This window comes from Jaculus jaculus, chromosome 19 (assembly GCF_020740685.1).
Source record: "Jaculus jaculus isolate mJacJac1 chromosome 19, mJacJac1.mat.Y.cur, whole genome shotgun sequence".
NCBI classification, from domain to species: Eukaryota; Metazoa; Chordata; class Mammalia; order Rodentia; family Dipodidae; genus Jaculus; species Jaculus jaculus.
In genome coordinates, this window is record NC_059120.1 from 34,483,918 (window position 1) to 34,508,080 (window position 24,163).

The window sequence follows — 24,163 nt, forward strand, 5'->3', positions numbered from 1 at the left end:
GATGAGGCTCTCAGCCAAGACCTCTTAGTGTTTAGAGCTGTTCACCTCAAAACAGTCCTACTGCAGTATGTGGACGATCTCTTACTAGCTGCAAAGGATTAGAAGGATTGTAAACGGGCCACAGAGGAGCTACTGGAGGACATGGGAAAGAAGGGCTACCAGGTCTCAGCCCAAAAGGCCCAACTTTCTACCTCATCAGCTGTATACCAGGGTTATAACTTAACCAAGGAAAAAGGACACTCTCAAGCCGGGCATGGTGGTGCACGTCTTTCATCCCAACACGTAGGAGGATCGCCATGAGTTCAAGGCCACCCTGAAACTACATAGTGAATTCCAGGTCAGCCTGGGCCAGAGTGGGACCCTACCTCAACATAAAATAAAATAAATAAAATAAAATAAAATAAAATAAAAGACACTCTCACTGGGATGTATTGAAGCCATCCTCAGAATTCCTCACCCAACCACTTAAAAGACAAGTCAGGGAATTTTGGGAGACAGCTGAGTATTGACGGCTCTGGATCCCGAGTTTTGCAGAAATTGCAAAGCCCCTCTATTCCTGCACATGAGGAGGAAGCTCCCCTTAAACTGGACTGAGACTGAAGAGCAGGCATCTGACAACTGAAACAAGCCTTAGTACCTGCCCCAACACTTGCACTGCCTGACATCCACAAGCCTTTCCAGCTACATGTATTTATGTGCATGTATGTGGCTGGAATGTGAGGTACCGCAAAAGGGGTGCTTACTCAAGCTCCAGGTCCTTGGAAACAGCCGGTAGTGGAGCTCACCAAGCAAATGGACCCTGTTGCTGCTGGCTGGCCACTGTGCCTCAGAGCTATCGCTGCAACTGCAATGCTAGTGAAAGAGGCTCACAAGCTAACATTGCGACAGAATCTCCACCCTGTCGCACCACAGTCAGTGGAACACCTCTTGAGTAGCACCTCTGACAGGTGGAGAACAAATGCACGAAGAACCCAGTATTGGGGATCAGATTCTCAAAGATGACTGCTCTCAACCCAACCACCCTCCTGTCTGATGCTAATCCCGAGGAACTGATTCAAAACTGTCCTGAAAGCCTTGAATTTATCCAGGGTCTCCAGCCTGATCTCACAGACATCCCATGGGACTGAAGAGACCAAACTGACACCACAACAGGCTTCAGTAAGGTGCCACCCTAACTAGGCCTAAGTTCCAGATTCCTGGAGAGGTAAACAAGACTTCTGAGAAAGGGCAGGCTGTTAATCAAGTGATCCTGACATGTGGTTGAAAAAGATAACTGCCCAGGGGCTGAGTCAGCTCCTGGAGACATGTCCCTTTCACACTATTTTGCAATCCTTCTGCTCCAACCAATCAGAAATACACAACTGTAATTACTGCTTGCCTAGCCAATCATTAAAAAAAAAAAAAAAAAAACTTCAAAATTCCTCTAGCTGTGCTTAAAACGAGACTGCAAGCTCCTCTCTGGGTCACCATTTTGCATGAATGGTTGACCCCTGCATACTGGCTTACTATGCAGAATAAACGCTCTTTGCTTTTACATATTATTTGTGTCTAGAATCTTTCTTCAGTGATTGTTGGACCCTTACAGGACGACCCTGACGAGGTACTGTTCACTGATGGTTCCAGTTTTGTCTCTAATGGAGTCAGGTATGTAGGGGCGGCAGTGTTAACACTGGAAAAGACATTGTGGGCTCAAGCTCTTGGGCATGGGACCTCCGCTCAAAAAGCCAAACGAACAGCATTGACACAGGCTTTGAGATATGGAAAAGATAAAGTCATAAATGTGTACACTGATAGCTGTTATGCATTTGCCATGGCTCATGTATGTGGAACCCTCTATCGAGAATGGGGAATGATCATCTCCAAGGGAAAACAAATTAAAAATACTCAAGATACTGGCCCTGCTTGAGGCCATCTGACTCCCTAAACAAGTGGCTATTATCCATTGCAGGGGCCACTGAAGAGATGGGAAATTAATTTTACTGAAGCCTGGATTTTACAGATATAAGAATGTACTAGTAATGGTAGACACTTTCTCAGAGTAGACATAAGCACTTCCTACCGCTCAGATAATTGGCCTTTAATGCCAGCACTTGGGAGGCAGAGATAGGAGGATCAATAGTGAGTTTGAGGCTACCCTGAAACTACAGACTATATTCTAGACTACAGACTGTATATAGAGAATTTCAGGTCAATCTGGGCTAGAGTGAGACCCTACCTCGAAAAACAAAGAAAACAAACAAACAAAAAAATTCTAGCACAATTTACATTTGCTATGAGGGCTTCATGGAAACAATATCCCTTTAATACATAGATATTTCATATTAAAATAGTTATGAAACAGGCTTAAGGCCTAACTATATGAACTTGAGTAGGGCGTCATTCCTTTTCCTGACATTCTGGAATCTCAAATGAGAGTGTTACCTTTGTTGAGTTCCTGTATGTATCCTTTATAGTTCATTAACTGTAAATCTATTATGTGTACCTCAAAAGCCATATTCTTGCTCTGGGGTGTTTCTCTTTCGGAGTACCTCTTTTACTCTCTTAACCCTCATGCTTACACTTACATTTAAGTAACTTCAATAAAACCCCAACTTTGCTTCATACTAACTAGTGCTGAAATTCTTGTCTGGGTCAAAGCCATAAATTCCAGGATTGCCTGAGTTGTGGTCCCTAAAAGATTGAGAACACTCTTTAGACTCTTGAGAGTGATGATGTGGAGCTTCTGTCTCCATCACTGCTGAGAAAAACCAACAAACAGCTTGAGTCCTGCCTCGCACAGTAGTGGGAAGGGAGCATTTCCAAAAGGTAAGCAGGTAACAAATGGACAGTCTTGCCCTCAGGACAAGCCCACAGCTTTTTACAAAACTCAAACACAGTTGCAGGTTTGGGTGAAACAATGTTTCTTCTATTGGATGCCGAGAACTTTCATTTTGTTACTCATATGACTAGAAGGGCAGAGGCCAGACACCATCTTGAGGTAGATCCTATGGTTAAAACCTAAGCTATCCTAAGCTAATCAAGAGATGTTCACAGGTCAGGGAGCCAAAATTTGCCCTGCTATAGCCCCTGATTGAGGGAAGGCACAAGGAGGAAGTTATGGACTGATAAACTGAAGGGGCAAGGGAGTAGAAGGTTCAGGAAATGCATAAGATTAGCTGTCATGAAAGTAATCTCATCATCTGAGAACAAATCCTGTGTCTGATAGCTTTGAACCAAAGGCCCTGTGGATGGAACGATCTGTACAGCCACTTATCTGCCATTTACTGTGGTTGATCCAGAGAACTCAAAAGTGCCTCGGGTGTTCTTGATACCCACAGCAACAAACAGGTGGTAAATAGGAGGTATTGAAAGTATGAAGATATGGCATCTATCTGCACCAATCTCAGTGTGCCACACTCACATGTAAAATAGCCACCAGAGGGGAACAATCCAAGGAATCTTAGCAGGGTTAGCAGAGGTCCCTGGTACAAAAAGAAGGAAGACTAATGAAGGAGAACCAAGAGCAAGATAGCTTTTTATAGGCAGTCACACAGGGACAAGGCCCAAGGAGACAAGGAGATGTTACCTTGTTTGCCCCAGCATAACTAAAACTCCTGTCTAATCCAGTCTCATCCACGACTGCTGCATGCAACACTTCCTGGTAGGAACTTCCTACTTCTTCCTAAACTCAGCACATTTAAATGGGCTGAATCAGCGCCTTGAGTCCATGAACCAATAAGGTCTCTCCTTACATGCCTGAATGAGATAAGACTCACCCTAATTAAATACCTGATCTGTATAAAGGAGCCCAACCACATGGGTAAGTTCTCTGAACACTAACATGTAGATCTGGTCTTTCCCCTTTCCTGCCAGGTAAGAAGAATTCTCTTCTGGCTTGAGTCTTTTAGTTTGCCTCCTCCTTGGATCTAATTCCTCCTATAATAAACCTCATGATTCATAATTTACCCTTCTCAAAGTCCATTTTATCAATTCTTTGATAAAATCAGATAAAAGGCCCCAACCTCAAATCTTTTAACACTGTTAAGATATAGAGAGCTCTGGTGTCTATCAGACAGTTATCCAATACAGACTAAACAAAAGTATAAACCATGGGAGGAAAGACAAACGTCCACAAACTCAACCTTCTCCCACTCCATGCATATAGCTAGCAATTTTCTAGGATTCACTGCTGTGACCAAATACTGATAAGAAGCAACTGAAGGAAGGGACAGTTTATTTTGACAGTTCCATCATGATGAGAACATGAAGCAGTAACTCACACTGTGACCTCAATGAGGAATCACAGAGACATGAATGCTGCTGTTCAAATCACTTGCTCCTTTTTATTCAGTCCAAGATACTAACGCATGGAACAGTGTCACCTGAGTTAGTCTGACTCCACTAACCTCAATTAAACTAATCTTAAAAATTGCTCACAGACATTCATAGAGATTTCTTTCCATGATGACTCTAAATCCTGTCAAGTGGACAACTAAAAATGAACCATTACAAACAGCAATATAATTCTTTCCCTTGGTTTTTTGCACCCCCCATATTTAGTGAAGTAGGTCACTTACTATTTTAACACTACCTTACTAACCTACCTTACTATTTTAACACTACTATTATGTCATTACTTTTACTCTCTATATTTCATTTATTTAATTTTATCTTTGAACTTGTCTATTATTGGAAAATCTTTTGAGTTTTATTCATTAATTTTTTTCTGCTCTCTTGCTCATTTCTCTTCCACTTCAAAATATCATTCTATACTGTACTTCTATTTCCTTTTTTTAAAAAATAGAACTCACAACTTTCTTCTTTTTATTCATTATTTATTTATTTATTTGAGAGCACCAGACAGAGAAAAAGGCAGATAGAGAAAGAATGGGTGCACCAGGGCTTCCAGCCACTGCAAATGAACTCCAGATGTGTGCACCCCTTTGTGCATCTGGCTAATGTGGGTCCTGGGGAATCAAGCCTCGAACCAGGGTCCATAGGCTTCACAGGCAAGTGCTTAACCACTAAGCCATCTCTCCAGCACTTCTATTTCCTTTTATGACCTGTTTCTTCTTCATTTCGCCTATTATTCCTAACCTTACTCCATATAATTATCAGCTTCTTAGCCATTCCACAGTAGTTTGAACCTTTTCAGTTCTTTGGTGATTAGGGATGCATTAGTGGGCTTCCATTAATTTTAAGTCTATTTCTATATCTTGTACTACCTGACGTGGTTGCTGCTACAAAAGCTTTTCCTCTTCATTGAGTGATACTGGGAATTGAACCTTCAAGAGAAGGCTGTTCAATAAGATCCAACTCCACAACCAGAAAAGCTATCGAAACCAATGGATATGTAAATCATAACACAGAAATACAAGACATAAGAAAAAGAAAGGCAACATGACTTGCCAAAATATAAACACTACTAAACTGAAAGATACTGAAACAGGTAAAGTGCCAGATGAAGATTTCAAATATTTACTGATAATAATATTAATGAAGTCAAATAAGATAGAATCAAGTACATGAATTCAGTCTAGGAATTGGGGAAGAAAATCAGCAATATAGAGGAAAATGTGAGCAAAAACCATAGAAATCAATAATATAAATGAAAAAGTTAACAAAAAATAAGAAAAATTCAGGCTGTAATTTAAAACTTTAAAAACAGAAATGCTAGAAATGTAATGACTCAATGAATCAAATAAAAAACACACTGAAGGTACCACCAGTAGATTTGGACAGGAAGGAGAAAGAATATGGGGAATGGAAGACAAGACGACAACATATTATATTCAGACATTAATAAGGAAAAAAACTTAGATGAACATCTCCACACATCAAAGACCTCAAGAATACCATCAAGAGATTAAATTTAAGGATCAATGGATTAGAAGAAGGTACTTAGGTCAGAGAATCTATTTACTCCATGACACCATAGCAGAAAATTTCTCAAATCAAGAGAAAAAAAACAGCTGGGCATGGTGGTGCATACCTTTAACCCCAGCACTTGGGAGGCAGGGGTAGGAGGATTGCTGTGAGTTTGAGGCCACCCTGAGACTCCATAGTGAATTCCAGGTCAGCCTGGGCTGGAGTGAGAACCTACCTCGAAAAACCAAAAAAATGAGAGAAAAAAACAAATAATCAAACACAAAAAGAATTAGAATTCCAAAAAGACATGACTGGAGAGGAACTCCATGACATATTATACTCAATTTTTTTTTGTACGTCAATCATACAAAACAAAGTGACAATATTAAAAGTAAAGGAAAAACCACCAATGCACTTGCAAAAGCAAACATATTAGAAGTGTTTGTCCTAAAGGTAAGGAAGCATGAAATGGTGTATTTCAAGCCCTTAACTTCCAATCAAACTAGCTATCTCCAGCAAAGCTAGCTTTGAAAATTCAAGAAATCCTAAGAACATTTCAAGACAAGTACAAACTAAGAAGACTATAACTACAAGCAGAAGACAGCTAAAGGAATACAATATATACAGAGGAGGAAGAAAAATAGTTTCAACCCCATAAGCACAGGAAAGAATTTCATGACAGGAATAGCTAAACAAAGGAAAGGCAGAAAAGAATAAATCATGTGCAACATAGTGCACCAGAACACCATATCAGCTACTAAGGGAGAAAGTAAAGAACAAGCAAAAATTTAACCAAACATTAAAAGAATCAAGTTTATAGGAATTAGTAAATAACTTTCAATAAGAAACTCAAATATAAATGGATTCAACTCACCAATAATGGCATACAGATGAGCAGACTGGCTTAAAAAAAAATAGACCTAATGTTTATGGGTGTTATAGCCAGTTTTCCCTTGCCAACGTTGGGCACTTTCTCCTGTTCCTGTTGTCCACCTAAGTGGTGGGCCAGAGGGTGATGTCCACTCTCTGCTCATAGCATCATTTTCCCTGGCTATCTTGAGCCTGTAAGCCAAAGTAAACCTTTTTTTCCCTCCCCGACATAAGCTGCTCTTGGTTGGGTGATTTCTACTAGCAATGTGAACCTGACTGCAAAACCCAACTATCTGTATCTCCAAGAAACACATCTCTTGGTAAAGATACCTATAGATTTAGAGGTGAAGAAAAAAACACTTTTCTTTTCCTTCTTTTAAAATGTTATTTCATGGGACAGTGTGTGGAAAGGCACTGTGGCCTGGAGTAAGTAGGCCAGATCCATTTCTAGGCTCCTCCCCAGGTCTGAGTTGCCTGTCCTGCTCTGTGTGCTAGAGGGGCTCCGCAGGAAGTAGGCCAGATCCCTGTTCCCTTGCTCCTCCCAGTCCCCTGGTCCTGGTAGGTCCCACTGTGCCCTGCTTGAGGAGGCCTGTTCCCAGGGTGAGTGTTGAATCAGGCATTTTGTTCTAGTATCTTGACTGGCCACTGGGTACCAACATCGCTATTCACCTGAGTCAGAGTGTGAACGGGCCAAAGGACAAAAACTTGCTTCCTACTCAATAAAATAGAGTCTTCCTAAAATGGGTAGACAACAATGCAAAAAAAAGCCAATGAAAGCCAGAAAATTTGAGAGATCTCCTCCAAGGATGACTAGTCCTACTATGGAAGCTTTCAATGAAACCATAGTGAAATCACAGGAATTCATTTCCCAAATGAAAAATCAACCAATGACACTCCAGTTTAAAAAGAATGCTGAACATGAACCAAACTATCAAAGAACCAACAATCGTATCAATGACATTGAACAGACTTGTCTCCTAGAGTGTTCAGCTTTTGGCAGTAGGCTTAACCTGATTAAAGAAAATGTTAGAACCCTCCAAAGAAGTATGAATAAATTGAAGGTAAACCAAGAAATGGAAGACCTCAATAACCGGTTGATTAAGCTTAATGAAGACTTGATCAAATGCAAGAATGTCCAGGTCAGGTCAGCCTGGGCTAGAGTGAGACCCTCCCTCAAAAATAAATAAATAAACAAACAAACAAATATATATATATATGAATGAACAAGCGAACGAACAAGAGGGGGTCACGATGCAAAAAAACACAACAGAAAAACAAAAATCAAACAGAAATTATAAAAACCTGTCTAGAACCACTCACCAACAGTTACTCATGTAGAAGACAGACCCTCTGACCTAGAAGATAAAACAGAAGGAATTCATCGGGAGGCCAAAATTTTGCTAAGTTAAAAAATCAAGTGAACAGAATACGAGGTAATAGTGGTTCACCCTAAAACAACCAAACATCCAGGTCATGGATATACCAGAAGGAGAAGAAATCCAGACCAGAGGCATACAGAACATGCTCAACAAAATTATTGAAGAAAAATTTCCCAATCTCACAAAAGAAAGGCTCATCCAGACACAAGAAGCCCATAGAACACCAAAGAGAGGACCAAAGAAGAAACATTCTAAGACACATCATAGTTAAAACTCTGAACAATGAAAACAAAGAGAGTGTTAAAAGCAGCAAGACAGAAGCAATTCACAACATACAAAGGCAATTCCATCAGAATTACATCAGATTTCTATTGAACACATTGCTGAGGCACTCTGAACATCAAGGCAAGCGCTGACAGTACTTCTGTAGTTGGGGATATCCCGGGCTGGGTTCAAGAACTTCTGTAGGGCTGGAGAGATGGCTTACCTGTTAAGCGCTTGCCTGTGAAGCCTACGGACCCTGTTCGAGGCTCGATTCCCCAGAACTCCCATTAGCCAGATACACAAGGGGATGCACACATCTGGAGTTTGTTTGCAGTGGCTGGAAGCCCTGGCGCGCCCATTCTCTCTCTCTCTCTCTCTCTATCTGCCCCTTTCTCTCTGTCTGTTGCTCTCAAATAAATAAATAAAAATGAACAAAAAAATAAAAAATAAAAAAAAGAACTTCTGTAAATGCCACTTCTCCATGCTCCGACAGTACAAGCTCACTCGTTTTCCCAGCCCTCTGGGGCCACTGACGAGGGCATTTGTTGTCCCAATAATAACTAGCAGAATGGCACACCTGCAGTGCACCTTACAATATTATATTAGCAAGGCTAAATCTAAAACAGAATAAAACTGTTCAATTAAAAAAAAAAAGAAGAATGACATCAGATTTCTCCATGGGAGCCCTGAAAGCCAGAGGGTCTGGAATGGAACACTTCAAAGTCTGAAAAACTATTGCTTCCAACTCAAGCTACTTTACCCAGCCAAAGAATCCCTCAAATTAATGGTGAAAGAAGAACTTCCCATGAAAAAACTCAACTCTATGATCATATGAATTCAAAGCCAAACCTACAAATAATACTGGAGGGAATACTCCAAAAAGAACAGTCAAACAACCAATCTCAAGAACCAAGAAGATGATCACAGTAACCAAAAAAAACCAGGCTCACAACAGTACAGAACACAAGAAAGCACCAAACCCCATGAAACAACTCATAATGGCAGAGATTAATTCAAACCTCACAGTAATAACCTTAAATAATAATGGTCTTAACTCACCCATAAAAAGACACAGGTTATCAGGATGGATAGAAAAGCTGGACCCTTCTATCTGCTGTCTTCAAGAAACCCACCTCACCATTAAAGATAGATACCTCCTCAGGGTTGAAAAGGTTGGAAAATGATATTCCAAGCAAATGGAAATAAAGAACAAGCAGGTGTTGCTATATTAATATCTGATAAAATAGACTTAAGCCAAAAGTAATCAAAAAGGACAAAAGCCACTTCCTACTCATCAGGGGAATGACCCAACATAAAGACATCAAAATCATGTATATATATGCCCCAAACACAGGTGTGCCACAGTTTATAAAACAAAATCTACTCGACAACAAACCAGAAATAAACACCAATACCACCATAGTCAGAGACTTCATTACTCCACTATCATCAGTAGACAGATCATCCAAGCAGAAAATCAACAGAGAAATAATAGAGATCAACAACATCATAAATGGATTTCTATAGAATGTTCTACCCCAATTTTACAGAATATACATTCTTCTCAGCAACCCAGAATTGACCATATATTAGCCCATAAAGCATGCTTTCACAAAGTCAGGAAAATTGAAGTAATTTCATGCATCATGTCAGATTAGAATGCTTTAAAGCTAGAAATTAACAAAAGACATAACAAGAACTCCACCACCTCCTGGAGACTAAATAGCATACTTTAAAAAAAAAGTTTTTTGTTAATTTTTATTTATTTATTTGAGAGTGACAGAGAGAGAAAAGGAGTAAGAGGCAGAGAAAGAGAGAGAAGGGCGTGCCAGGGCTTCCAGCCTCTGCAAACGAACTCCAGACGCGTGCGCCCCCTTGTGCATCTGGCTAACGTGGGTCCTGGGGAATCCAGCCTCAAACTGGGGTCCTTAGGCTTCACAGGCAAGTGCTTAACCGCTAAGCCATCTCTCCAGCCCCAACAGCACACTTTTAAACAATGAATGGGTCATGGAAAAAAAACAAAACAGAAGTTGTTAAATTCCTAGAATTTGATGATAATGAAAACACAGCCTACCAAAACCTATGGGACACAATGAAGGAAGTCATAAGGGGAATATTTATAGCCCTAAATGCCTTCATTACAAAGACAGAGAGATCCTAAATCAATAACCTGACTGACCACCTAAAGGCACTGGAAAAACGAGAATCAAACCCAAAGAGCTTCAGACACAAAAAAACAATCAAGATTAGAGAAGAAATTAATGAATTGGAAACTAAGAAAATAATTTTTTAAATGGATAAAACAAAGAGCTGGCTTTTGGAAAAAGTAAACAAGATTGACAAACCCCTGGCCAAATTGATCAGGCAAAAGAGAGAAAGAAAGACCTCAAATTAACAAACTCAGAAATGAAAAAGGAGACATCACAACAGACATCAATGGAATAGAAGAATCATCAGGGCATACTTCCAAAACCTCTACTCCATAAAATTGGATAATCTGGAAGAAAGGGGTGAAATCCCAGACACACACCACCTACCAAAATCTCCTAAACAAACCTATCACATCCATGGAGATTGTAAATGTAATCAAAAACCTCCCCAGAAAGGAAAGTCCAGGACCAGAAGGCTTCTTAGCTAAATTCTATCAAACCTTCACAGAAGAACTTAAACCAATTCTTCTCAAACGGTTCCTCTTAATCAGAGACCAGGGAATCCTCTCCAAGTCCTTTTATGAAGCTAGCATGACCCTAATACTAAAACCAGACAGAGATGCAATAAGGAAAGAAAATTGTAGGCCTACATCCCTAATGAACTTAGATGCAAAGATCCTGAACAAAATCCTTGCAAACCAAATTCAATAACACATCAAAAACATTAGCCAAGCCAGGTGTGGTGGTGCACGGCTTAAATTCCAGCACACAGGAGGCAAAGGTAGGAGGATTGCCATGAGTTTGAGGCCACCCTGAGACTATAGAGTGAATTCCAGGTCAGCCTGGGCTAGAGGGAGACCCTACCTTGAAAAGACAAAAATAAAAACAAAACAACAACAACAACAAAAAGCAATGCCCAACTTGATCAAGTAGGCTGCATGCCAGGGATGCAAGGATGGTTTAACATATGAAAATCGGTCAACATAATACACCACATAAGTAAAATGAACCATTGAAACTACATGATCATCTCAATTGATGCAGAGAAAGCCTTTGACAAAATACAACACTATTCAATGATAAAAACACTGGAAAGAATACTCATAGTGGGGTTTATATCTCAACACAATAAAGGCTATATTTAAAGCTCCTAAAGCCCAAATAATACTTGATGGGGAAAAACTCAAGGAGTTCCCACTGAGATTGGGACCAAGACAGGGGTGACCACTCTCACCACTGCTTTTCAACATAGTACTAAAAGTACTAGCCCAAGCAGTAAGTCAGAAGAAAGAAAAATAAAAGGGATTCAAATTGGAAAGGAGGAAGTCAAGTTAGCCCTATGTGTAGATGGCATGGTCCTATATATAAGTGACCCAAAAGTCTCCATCTTAAAACTTCTAAAGGTGATAAATTCCTTTAGCAAAGTATCAGGATACAAAAATTAATGCACAAAAATCAGTAGTTTTTTTTTTTTTTTAAATATTTTTATTTATTTATTTATTTGAGAGTGACAGTCAGAGAGAAAGAGGCAGATAGAGAGAGAGAGAGAGAATGGGCGCGCCAGGGCCTCCTGCCACTGCAAATGAACTCCAGATGCGTGCGCCCCCTTGTGCATCTGGCTAACGTGGGTCCTGGAGAATCGATCTTCAAACCGGGGTCCTTAGGCTTCACAGGCAAGTGTTTAATCGCTAAGCCATCTCTCCAGCCCAGTAGTTTTTTTTTATATGCAAAGGACAAATATACAGAGGAAAAAAAATCAGTGAGGCTATCCCATTTTCAATAGCAACAACAACAAGAGAAACTAAATACCTTGAAAAAACACTAACCAAGGATGTGAAAAACCTACATAATGAAACATAAAAGCACTCAATAAAGAGAGGAGGTCTTGAGAAGATGGAAAGACTTGCCATGTTCCTGGATGGTTAGAATTAATATTGTGACAGTGGCAATTCTACTAAAAGCAATACACAGATTTAAAGCAACACCAATAAAAATTCTTCATAGAGATTGAAAAAGTTCTCTCAAAATTCATATGGAATGACAGAAGGCCTTGGATATCCAAACATATCCCCAGAAGAAAAGAACAAAAACAAAAAACCCTCTGATGGTATCACCATACCTGATCTAAAGCTATATCACAAAGCCATGATGACAAAACAGCACGGTACTGGAATAAAATCAGAAACATAGATCAATGGAAAAGAATTGAAGACCCAGATCTTAGGGCAAGCAACTACAGCTGCTTGATCTTTGACAAGGGTGCCAATAATGTAGACTGGAGAAAAAATAGCATCTTCAACAAATGGTGTTGGACAAATTGGATGACCATATGTAGAAAAATGAAATTAGAACCACTCATTTCCCCATACACAGAAATCAAGTCCAAATGGATTAAAGACCTCAATATAAGATCTAAAACTCTTTAACTACTGACAGAAAAAATAGGAGGCACTCTCCACTATATAGGACTGAGAAAAGACTTTCTGAACAAAACCCCAGTAGCCAAGGAAATTAAACATGCACTCAACCAATGGAACCTCATGAAGCCAAAAAGCTTTTGCACAGACAAACATACCACAAGTGGAGCCAATACATTACCCACTGAATGAGAGAAAATCTTTGGCAGCCTTACCACTCACAGAAACCTAGTATCTAGAATCTACAAGAACTCAAAAACTAAACAATAAAAAAAAAAGGGCTGGAGAGATGGCTTAGTGGTTAAGCGCTTGCCTGTGAAGCCTAAGGACCCCGGTTCGAGGCTCGGTTCCCCAGGTCCCACGTTAGCCAGATGCACAAGGGGGCGCACGCGTCTGGAGTTCGTTTGCAGAGGCTGGAAGCCCTGGCGCGCCCGTTCTCTCTCTCTCTCTCTCCCTCCATCTGTCTTTCTCTCTCTGTCTGTCGCGCTCAAATAAATAAATAAAAAATTTAAAAAAATAAAGGGTCAGAATCTTAAAAAAAAAAAACAATAAAAAAAAACCCACTCCCAAAGTGGATCAGAAAACTATATAGGGATTTCTCAGAGGAAGAATTACAAATGGCTAACACACACATAAGAAAATGTTCAACATCCCTAACCATTAGGGAAATACAAAGTAAAACAACTCTGAGATTGCACCTTACCCTAGTAAGGATAGCAAACATTTTTAAAAAATCAAGTGAGGTGAAAACAAATGTTAGTGAGGCTGTGGGAAAATATGAACACTCATTCACTGTTGGTAGAAATGTAGGCTGGTACAACCACTGTGAAAATCAATATGGAGACTCCTGAAAAGGATGAATACAGTTACCTACATACCCTATTATTCCCTTATTGGGCATTTTCCCTAAAAGCTCCCCATCTCAGTTCAGAGATATTTGCTCAACCATGTTTACAGCTGCACAATTCGTAATGCTCAAAACTGGAATCAACCCATGTGCCCAATACTGAATGAATGGATAACCAAGATGTGATATATCTACATGATGGAATTCTACTCAGCAGTAAGAAAAGAATGACACATTGAAATTTGTAGAAAAATGGTCAAACTTGGAACAGATCATTCTAAGTGAACTCACACTATCACAGTTAGAGAACCATTGCATGTTCTCACTCATCTGCAGTTCCTAACCTGGATCAGCCCAGGTTGCTGACATAAATGAATAGCATCTTGAGATTTGGACAATAGGGAAGTAGGGCGTGGGGGAAGGGAAGAATGAAGGGGCACAAAACTGAACCCAATTTGAACTGGTACCATAGAACCCTATATCCTAGAAGTCAGACTAAAAGGTGGAAACCTCAAGAGGACCTTAGGTGGACCACCTGCATTGAAAGACCCTGAAGAGGGTGAGACGAAACCTAACCTCAAATTTCTCCTGTTTCTCTTTCTTCTCTTTTTCTTTTCCCTTGGCACTGGCCTGTATTTTCCTGTACCAGGATGTGGTCTACATCTACAATGATTTGATCTCCCAAAACAAACAACACAGACTTCTGTCAGAGCACTTGATTACCCACCAGAGGTTAATGATAAGACCCTACTGCTGAAGACATCAAATGCAGAGAGACCTGGTTGGAATCTGGAGGAGAGCCAGTTCCCAGATAATTAGCCTGTCTAGTGCTGGAAGGCACTACATGAGCTTCTGGGGGAAAGTAGCCAACATCTGTCTAAGCAAGTAAGTCTAAGTAAGTCTCAGAAGCAAACAACCTGACATGATGCTCACACAAGTACAATAGTGGCACACAGCCATAATGGGTAACCAACTGCTTTTGGATTGGCTAACTGATCTGCTCAGTGAAAAGGAAACCTTATCTGGACCTGGGATACAAGTCAGAATCATATCCAGATAATGATTCTGCTTTCCATTGTCAAGCTCCCACTAACCTTAGACTATAAGAGGGTCTACACCCTTTTAATTCTTTCTAAATCAATAACAATTATCCCACTTAATCAGTGCTGACTTTATTCTCCACTGGAGAATCTGCTTCTCTTTTTCAGACAGCAGCTAGACCTGAGGAGGTAAGTGACACAGTGTACTCCAATCTGGCCTCAGCTGAAACCACAGAGAAATGGGGGAAATGGGCTAGAGAGCTGCTTACTCAGTGAATCTGATATCAGCACAAGGGTGAAGGAGATAGACACTGAGTACACTCAACACCTACCAAACCAGAGATATAGTGGCTCCTAATTGCCCATCACTGAAGTTGACTTAAAATACTCCCAGCATGACTCAGGGAATTTTATAGAAGAGGGGGGTAGAAAGATTGTTAGAGCCACAAGTTGGGACATTTTGCACAGAGACATTCCACCCCCCTACCCAGTAATGCATGACCCACAATCCCCATTGCATTGACCTGCATCCCCAACAATGAAGGTTTCTTTAGAAAAGAGCAGGGAGGGAGAAAGGATGCTACCAACATGTGCTGTTTACCTACAAAATATGTCCATATCTAATAAAAAAAAAAAAAAAGAAACATTCTTGAGACAAAAAATGTAAAAAAATTTAAAATGTTATTTCTTATTTATTTGCAAGGAGAGAAAAACAGAAAGAAAAAGATGGGCACACCAGGGCTTAAACAAACTCCAGACACATGTGTCAATTTGTGCATCTGGCTTTATGTGGGTCTTGGGGAATTAAACCTGGGCATTCGGGTCTTATAAACAAGTGCCTTCAGCCATTCAGCCATCTCTCCAGTCCCAGAAAACAATTTTAGAAATGAATGAAAGCCAAAACCAAGTTGGCATAGCTGTTCTCATGTCTGATAAAGTAAACTTCAAGTCACAATTACTCATTAAAAACAAAGAAGACCATAACATATTAATAAAGGGAACAATTCATCAAGAAGATATAACAAGTATAAATATACATGTACCCAACATTGGGGTTCCCAAGTGCATAAACAAACACTAATAATAAAAGCACATATAGGTACAGAAATAACTAAAATTAGGGAAAGAATTCAACACTCTATATTCATCTTTAGACCAACCATCCAAATTAAAATTCAAGAAAGAAACCTTTAAGTTAAACTGCACCATAGAATAAATGGACTTAACAGATATATACAGAATATTCCATCCAATACATACAGAACACCAATCTCACAACCAGGCTATTAAAAAAAAAATAAGTCTTTCAAGTACAAAAGAACTGAAATAATTTCTTGTATCAGTACATACTGTACTAAATAAAACTAAATGTCACCACCTAGAAAAACTGTAAACAGTACACAACTATGTGGAGACTGCACAGCACACCCAAGTAACTGCAGACACTGCACGGGCATGTGGAGACTGCACGGCACACCCCGAGTAACTGCAGACACTGCACGGGCGTGGGGACACTGCACGGCACACCCCGAGTAACTGCAGACACTGCACGGGCGTGGGGAGACTGCACGGCACACCCCGAGTAACTGCAGACACTGCACGGGCGTGGGGAGACTGCACGGCACACCCCGAGTAACTGCAGACACTGCACGGGCGTGGGGACACTGCACGGCACACCCCGAGTAACTGCAGACACTGCACGGGCGTGGGGAGACTGCACGGCACACCCCGAGTAACTGCAGACACTGCACGGGCGTGGGGAGACTGCACGGCACACCCTGAGTATCTGTAGGTACTTCACAAGTATGTAGAAACTACACAAGACACCTTGAATAACCAGTGAGTCACTGAAAAAATTAGAGGAAATTTAAAAAATTTTCACAACCCAATGAAAACATAGGTATAATTTAAGAGAACCCTACACAGTTAATAGATTATACTGGGATGCAGGTAAGGCCACTCTAAGGGGAAAGTTGACAGCTACAAGTGCTTTCACTGAAAAATTAGATTTCAACCTAAAGATATATCTAAAGGTCTTATACAAAAAGAACAATCTAAAAGTAGAGTAGAAAGAAAGGGCTTATTTCAGCTGTAAGTTTTGAGAACTTTCATCATGGCAGGGAAAGCATTGCAGGAGCAAGAAATTGGCTCACGCTACCCATACTGGCAGGGAGGAAGCTGCAAGGGGGTTGGGTTATAAAATCCACAGGCCTGACTCCACTGACATACCTCCTCTAGTAAGTTTGCACCTTTCAAAAGCTCCACCAGCTAGGGATCAAGCATGAGATTTGAACCCCTGGGGAAGAATTTACATTCAAACCATCACAACCAAAAAACTCTTAGAACTGATAAACAGTTTCTGCAAAGTAGAAGGATACAAAATTATCCTACAAAAAAGCTAGCAGCTTTTCTACATACCAATAAATAAACAAGCCAAGGAAGAAATCAAAGAAAAATTCCCATTTGTAATAGCTTCAAAAAATAAAATACTAGGCTGGAGGGATGGGTTACTGGTTAAGGCATTTGCCTGTGAAACCAAAGGACCCAGGTTCAATTCCCCAGGACCCATGTAAGCCAGACGCACAAGTGACACATGAGTCTGCAGTTTGTTTATAGTGGCTGGAGGCCCTGACATGCTCATTCTCTCTCCATTCCCTCCTCAAATAACTAAATATTTAAAATAAAATACAAAAGAACAAACTTAACCAATGAGGTGAAAGATGTCTACAATGAAATACTTAGGACATTAGAAAATGGAAATTGTCCCTTTACCCATTAATTGGCAAACTTAATGCTGCACAAACAGACACACTGTATTGAAAGTTATTGCAATCCCCATCAACATCCTAATGACATTCTGTACAGAATCAGACACACACACACAAATCCTCCAATTCATATGGAAAAACAAAATACTCTGAATAGCAAAAGTCATTATAAAATTTGATCTGATATTATACTGCAGAGTCACAGTAACAAGAACAATATGGTAAAACCAGACATGTAGACTGTGGAAGAGAAGACTCAGAAATAAAACTATACATAATCTTTCAAAAAAAAAAAAAATCTCCTAACATTTAGCAACCAAATGACAAAATTACACATAATTGATGAATAAAAGAAAAATAATAATAGCAATCAGAATATATTTTACAAACACTGAAAAAAATCCATCTAGTAAAACCCCTAGGAAGTTACAGCTTTATAGGAAAATAATAAATAAATATCTAAATTCAACAAACTACTGCTCCATAAAAAAACAAGGAAAGAGAACCAAAGTGACTTCAAGTAGAAAAAGAAAATAAGAGAAAGAAAGCAAAAATGAAGACACAGAAAAATTATCTGGACAATATACAACACTGTGTTTGAAAAGAGAAAAAGAAAACTCCCAATGAAAAGAGAAATTTACTCAGTCTGATAAAGGTGATTTGAGAACTTTATAGCTGACATATTCAAAAAATTTTAAAGCAACATTTAAAAAGCTTTTATAGGGGGCTGGGGACATGGTTCTGCCTTTAAGGCACTTGCCTACAAAGCCTAAGAACCCAGGTTCGATTCCCTAGTACCCATGTAAAGCCAGATGTACAAGATAGTGCCTGCGTCTAGAGTCTGCCTGCAGTGACTAGAGACCCTGGTGCACCTATTTTTTCTCTTCCTCTGGCTTTGGCCCTCCTTTTCTTTCATAAAAAAAAAAAAAGAAGAAGCTTTTACAGGATACTATAATGTAAAAACTAAAGATGAGTACAAGCAAGATTGTAACATCTGTACTGGAATAATGAAAATTTTAAAGTATGAGAACATATTATATACAAGACAAAAGACAAGCAGGAGAGCAGGGATGTAGGAATTATGTCTACATAAGGAGCTTCACAAATTACTTAGGAGGACACAACTCACAGCACACAGTTAATACATAAAAAGCTATTCTAAATGTCCAAGAAATTTATGAAAAGCATGCTGAAACTCACTGGTCAATACAAGTGAATACAATACAAATACAAGTGAAAATGGCAATCAGTAACTCTTTACAACCTTCAGTCACAAAAAATTATAAACAAATGTAAACAAGGTGTGGTGGCACATACCTTTAATCTCAGCACTTGGGATGCAGAGACAAAAGGAACATTGTAGGTTCAAGGCAAGCCTGGGAGTACAGAGTGAGTTCCAGGTCAGCCTGGGCTAGACTGAACCCCCCCCCCCCAATAAAAACAGAAAGCTCCACCCTATACCTGCATCTGGAAACTTCCCTACATGGCTGGCAGAAGTATAATATATACTACAGCATATTTGAAAAGCATATTTGGCAGCATCTATTAAGTTTTAAAAATGCATAGATCCTTTGATTCAGTAAATATACTGAGAATTTGTCCCACAGAAATAACTATTTGTTTAAAATTATTTCCTGGATTAAAAAAAAAATCTCCAACAAAGATCCATAAGATGATGATGTCACAGCAACTTTATGATGACAAAGTAATTTAAACAAATGCCACTAATGGAGAAATGGATGAAAAAAATTATGACACAATTATCCCTAGTCTTACTATGCAGCCATTAGAAAGACGTGTTAATAGCTTTATCAGCTGACCTGGGAGAGTCTTCCATCCATGAGTTATCACTAAATGAGAAAAATGAGTAGCAGACAATCAAGCATCCAAAATACCACTTAACAAGCCCTGGTAGGTGTATACGCTTGTGTTTCTGTAAGCTGCATTTATTATAGAAGACAAAACAGTGAACTGTTAGCATGAGCTACATGAGAAACAGGTAGAAACCAGAAAGGGAGAGAAAAACCATTAACACAACATGAAAAATAATATTTATGATATTTAAACTACATTAAAATATGGATTTGTGGGCTGGAGAGATGGCTCAGCAGTTAAGGCCTGCAAAGCCTAACAACCCAAGTTCGATTCCCCAGTAAGTTCAATTCCCCAGTACTCACATAAAACCAGATGCACAAAGTGGTACATGTACCTGGTATGGAGTTCGTTTGCAGGGGCTAAAGTTCCTGTCATGCCCATATTCTCATTGTTAGTCTTTCTCCCTCCCCTCCCCGTGTGTATGTGTGTTTGTGTGTGTGTGTGTGTGTGTGTGTGTGTGTGTGTGTGTCAAATGAGTTGGTGTATGCCTTTAATCCCAACACTTGGAAGCAGAGGTAGGAGGATCGCTGTGAGTTCAAGGCCACCCTAATAGTACAGTCAATTTCAGGTCAGTCTGGGCAATAGTGAGAGCCTATCTAGAAAAACACACACAAAATTAATTATCATCATCATCATCAAAGAAACTAAATAAAAATTAACTTTATAAACTGCTTAAGACATGGACCCTGAAAACTGTTACATTTCAAGAAAGCTGCCTCTAGGGCCCTGGTCATCCTTACTTACTATTAGGGAAATTGACTAACCCCCAAATGACCCCACCCCACTGTGGCCCTAGTTGTCTACAGCTTTCTAAGCCTCACTCCCCCAAAGTAGTTCAGTAAGTGATCTGATCAAGCAGGTTTGAGCCCTATGAGCTCAACTTTTCTCACCGTAAGTCTCACACTTCCCAGTCAAGACTCCTCCTTCACAGTGTACTTTCCCTTCTCCCTTCCATGGAAGCCAGAGCTGCTCTTCTCATCTCACTCAGGGTTCAGAAGCCTCTCTCTGTTTGGCTGCAGAATCAGCCATTTTCTCCTGTTATTAAATAAAAACCTTGGGCCTAAGAACTGCCTTGTCTTCTTTCAAATTTGAACCTTACAAGACCTTTTCCCTATCAGAAAATCTGTCATGAGACTAAAGAAAGAAAGAAAACAAGTACACATCATTTGGCTACAGTCTTTCAGGGAGCTTCCTCCCAGCTAGTTAACTTTTCCTCACAAAGAAGGTTATGTGGGTTATACATAGCACATGAATCAGAGAAAGTAAAGTTACATTTACTGTTCAGTGTTAAATGCTGATTTCTCACTGTACATCTAAACTATGAAGTCCTTTCATTAGTAAGAAGTGACTAAAATGGGTTATTTTTTCAAATAAAGATGACACAGATTCACACTAACAGAAACACAAGTGCAAGTCTAACTTGTTCAATGGTGTCCAGGTGCAGAACAGCAAACGTCAATTTTCATGTAATTTGCAAAATCCAAATAATATTATTTGCAGAAAATTTGAGCAGCAAAAAATTCAGTAAGCAAAATTGACATATATTAAAATGCTGACATTATTAATATTTTAATTATATATCTGCATGACATAAAGTAAGAAAATATCTAATCTATTTTTAAAACAAAGTCACAGTCTTACAATAAGATAGATTACAGAGTACAATGCATTGAGTTTATTTTGAACTGAATAACTTATAGACACTATAGATACTACAGTCACTTAAAGGAGTTTTATCACTAATATGGATTTAACAATAGGAAGGCTTCATGTCCAGGCATACTGTTTCCTATTTTGACTTAGAAGATCAGCAGGTGGTATGGGGAAAGGATTCAGAAGCCATTATGGCACTGAGTAGAAATGGGAAGCAAATAAAAGAACTCTCCTATCCTATCCAGTGACCAAGAGAATGTGGACAGAGGGCATCTGGAGAAGCACGGCGAGGGAGGTTGTTAAGCAGTTGAGTTGTTTCAAAGTAAAGGACATATTTTAAAATTGGAAAATGTTTCTACTTTATTCTTCTATACATATGCAAAATAATTATTTTTTCAAGAAAATCTGACTAAAACATCAAGTCAATTAATTACTCTAGAATAGAAAAAAAAAATCACCAGAAAATAAAAGCCTTTACCTTTTCAGATTTACCATTGCCCAAGGAATACCAGTGGGTGTGTTAAAGGCAGGAAGGAGTTTCTCAGCCAACTGCACTGCTTTAATCTTGAAAATCTGGATAAAAACATGAACAGTCACAAATTGTGGCCATTAGTTAAGTATTTGCTCACTGCTATTCTCATAGTATGCATACCAAAATGTATTCGGTACAAGAAAAAACGGGTTGGGGACAGGTGGGGGTTCTCATCGTTGCCAGAGAGCATACAGTAATTACAGCAAATATTTGCAAACTGGATTCCAAGAAAGGTGTTCAGCATGCAAAACCCTAAAACTACAACTAACTATAAAAACAGGACATAGTTTTAATGTTGACAGCATTTGTATTTTCACCTGCCAAAAGAGAAAGCACTAGGAGTTTTCATTCAACATAATCAAGCCTAGCTCAAATACTAAACAAAAAAGAAGAAATGCAATTTGGGTACGTGCCCTTGAATTCTTATCAATATGTCCATGTTTCAACATTTTCCATGAAATTTTAACTACATTACAAAAGGTAAGAGCCAGCGTGGTGGCACATGCCTTTAATCCCAGCACTCAGGAGACAGAGACAGGAGAATCACCATGAGTTTTAGGCTATCCTGAGACTACACAGAGACTTCCAGGTCAGTGAGACCCTACCTCGAACCACCGCCCCCCGAAAAAAGGAAAGGAAACATTTCAGTTCACATTCTGAGTTTACATTGGCAGTTATAAATGCTTCTTCCTTGTGTCCTCCTACTGATGCTTTTCTGGTACCCAAAGCAATAAAGGGATGAAATATCAGACATTTCCAAACATTTAAACTCACTGACTTTTAGCAAGATGTATACAAACACTTTTCTATTGCTTGTGTATTATTTTTTTTTTTTTTTCTGGGTTTTTTTGAGGTAGGGTTTCACTCAAGCACAGGCTGACCTGGAACTCACATTTAATTCCTGGAATGGCTTCAAGCTCACAATGATCCTCCTATTTCTGCCTCCCAAGTGCTATGATTAAAGGTGTGTGCCACCATGCCCAGTTTGCTTGTGTTTTATTACCAAGCTGTAGACATAAAATTTCTACTACTTTCTCAGTCTATCCCAGTAGATAAATATGTATACTCTACTTTGAAGACCACTGACTAAGAGCTTCAAAACCAAGACTGGGTCCCATGCTTCACAGAAAAAGTGCCCTATTTGCCCATCTGTCTCAAGCATTTTCATGAAATGGATTTCTAATTGGCCAACTGTTTAGGACTGTACCTTCTTACTATAGCCAAGTAGTTTTGATAAAATATTACTAGATATTTTAAATATAATTACATATTTTTACATAATATTATTATTATATTATTCAGGTATTGATACCCTGAAAGAAATCAAAGTTTTGAGATTATATTAAATATAGCACACCAACATTACTGAGGGTAAAAAAAAAATTAGAGGAATGTATATAATCAGACAAAGAACTATGACAAAACTGGGTATAGTGGTGCACGCCTTTAATCCTAATACTCAGGTGGCAAAGGTAGAAGGATCGCCATGCATTCAAGGCCACCCTGAGCCTACATAGATAATTCCAGGTCAGCCTGGACCAGAGTGAAACCCTACCCTGAAAAACTAAAAACTATGACAAGATGTTCTGCAAGGTTACTCAAATAAAGCTCCTTCACATATCTACTAATTAGATATACTCACACATCTACAATTTACATCATTTCCTTCACTATCTACTTCAACATAGAAACCTCCAAAGGAAAGCATAATGATGTAAGTTCCACTCACCTTTCTAATTCAGAAAAGCAAACATAAATTCAGATGTCTCTATATTTATATTTACATGTTAGAAAAGACAAGTTATATAATATTGCCTCTGTTTACCAGAAAGACAAAGGGATCAAGTTTTTTTTAATCTAAGAACTATTACTAATGCCATGTATTTATTACATACTTTTATATATTAAATTTTCTCTATGTATAACACTAATATTAAGAACTGTAAAATGAAGACTAGGCATGCTGGTGCACACTTATAGTCCCATCACTGAGGAAGAAGAGGCAGGAGGATCATGAGCTCCAGTTTAGCCTAGGCTACATTGAGGGTTTCAGGCCAGCCTAGACTACAGAGTCCCTGCCCCTCAAAAACAAAGACAAATATAACCTATTTCAAAAAAGAAAGCATTCTCATTTCACATCTACAATTAGCTAACAAAACATCAACTAACTACTGTGTATCACTAATAAGTTCATACATACAGTACTCAAAAAAAGAAAATACCTGAATGTCACTGAGAAACATTTCCTTACATAGTATACTTATCTCAATTTAGTAACAAATATACAGCCCCTTTAATGACTCACACTCCCTATTTTGAGAAAATATTTATATAGACAACAGCCACACTCAAGATCAGGTTTTAGTATGCAAGGTAAGCAAATAATGCAAAATCCAAAAAGTATCAAAATGAAAACTACCATATGCATGAGCAATCCCACTCACTACTAGGTATACAGCCAGAGGAAATGAAATCAGTATGTCCAAGAGGCGCCTGCACTCCCATGCTCAATACAGTGCCA

At 39.1% G+C, this 24,163-nt stretch overlaps 1 protein-coding gene across 1 annotated transcript in view; it reads right to left on the bottom strand.

Annotated features, from left to right (window-relative positions):
• Positions 1-24,163, bottom strand: part of Man1a2 (mannosidase alpha class 1A member 2) — a 183,784-nt gene that overhangs the window by 75,363 nt on the left and 84,258 nt on the right. Inside the window, exon 6 of the mRNA XM_004667515.3 lies at positions 21,589-21,683. Within this exon, the coding sequence (XP_004667572.1) occupies positions 21,589-21,683 (95 nt within the window). The remainder of the gene's footprint in view (positions 1-21,588; positions 21,684-24,163) is intronic.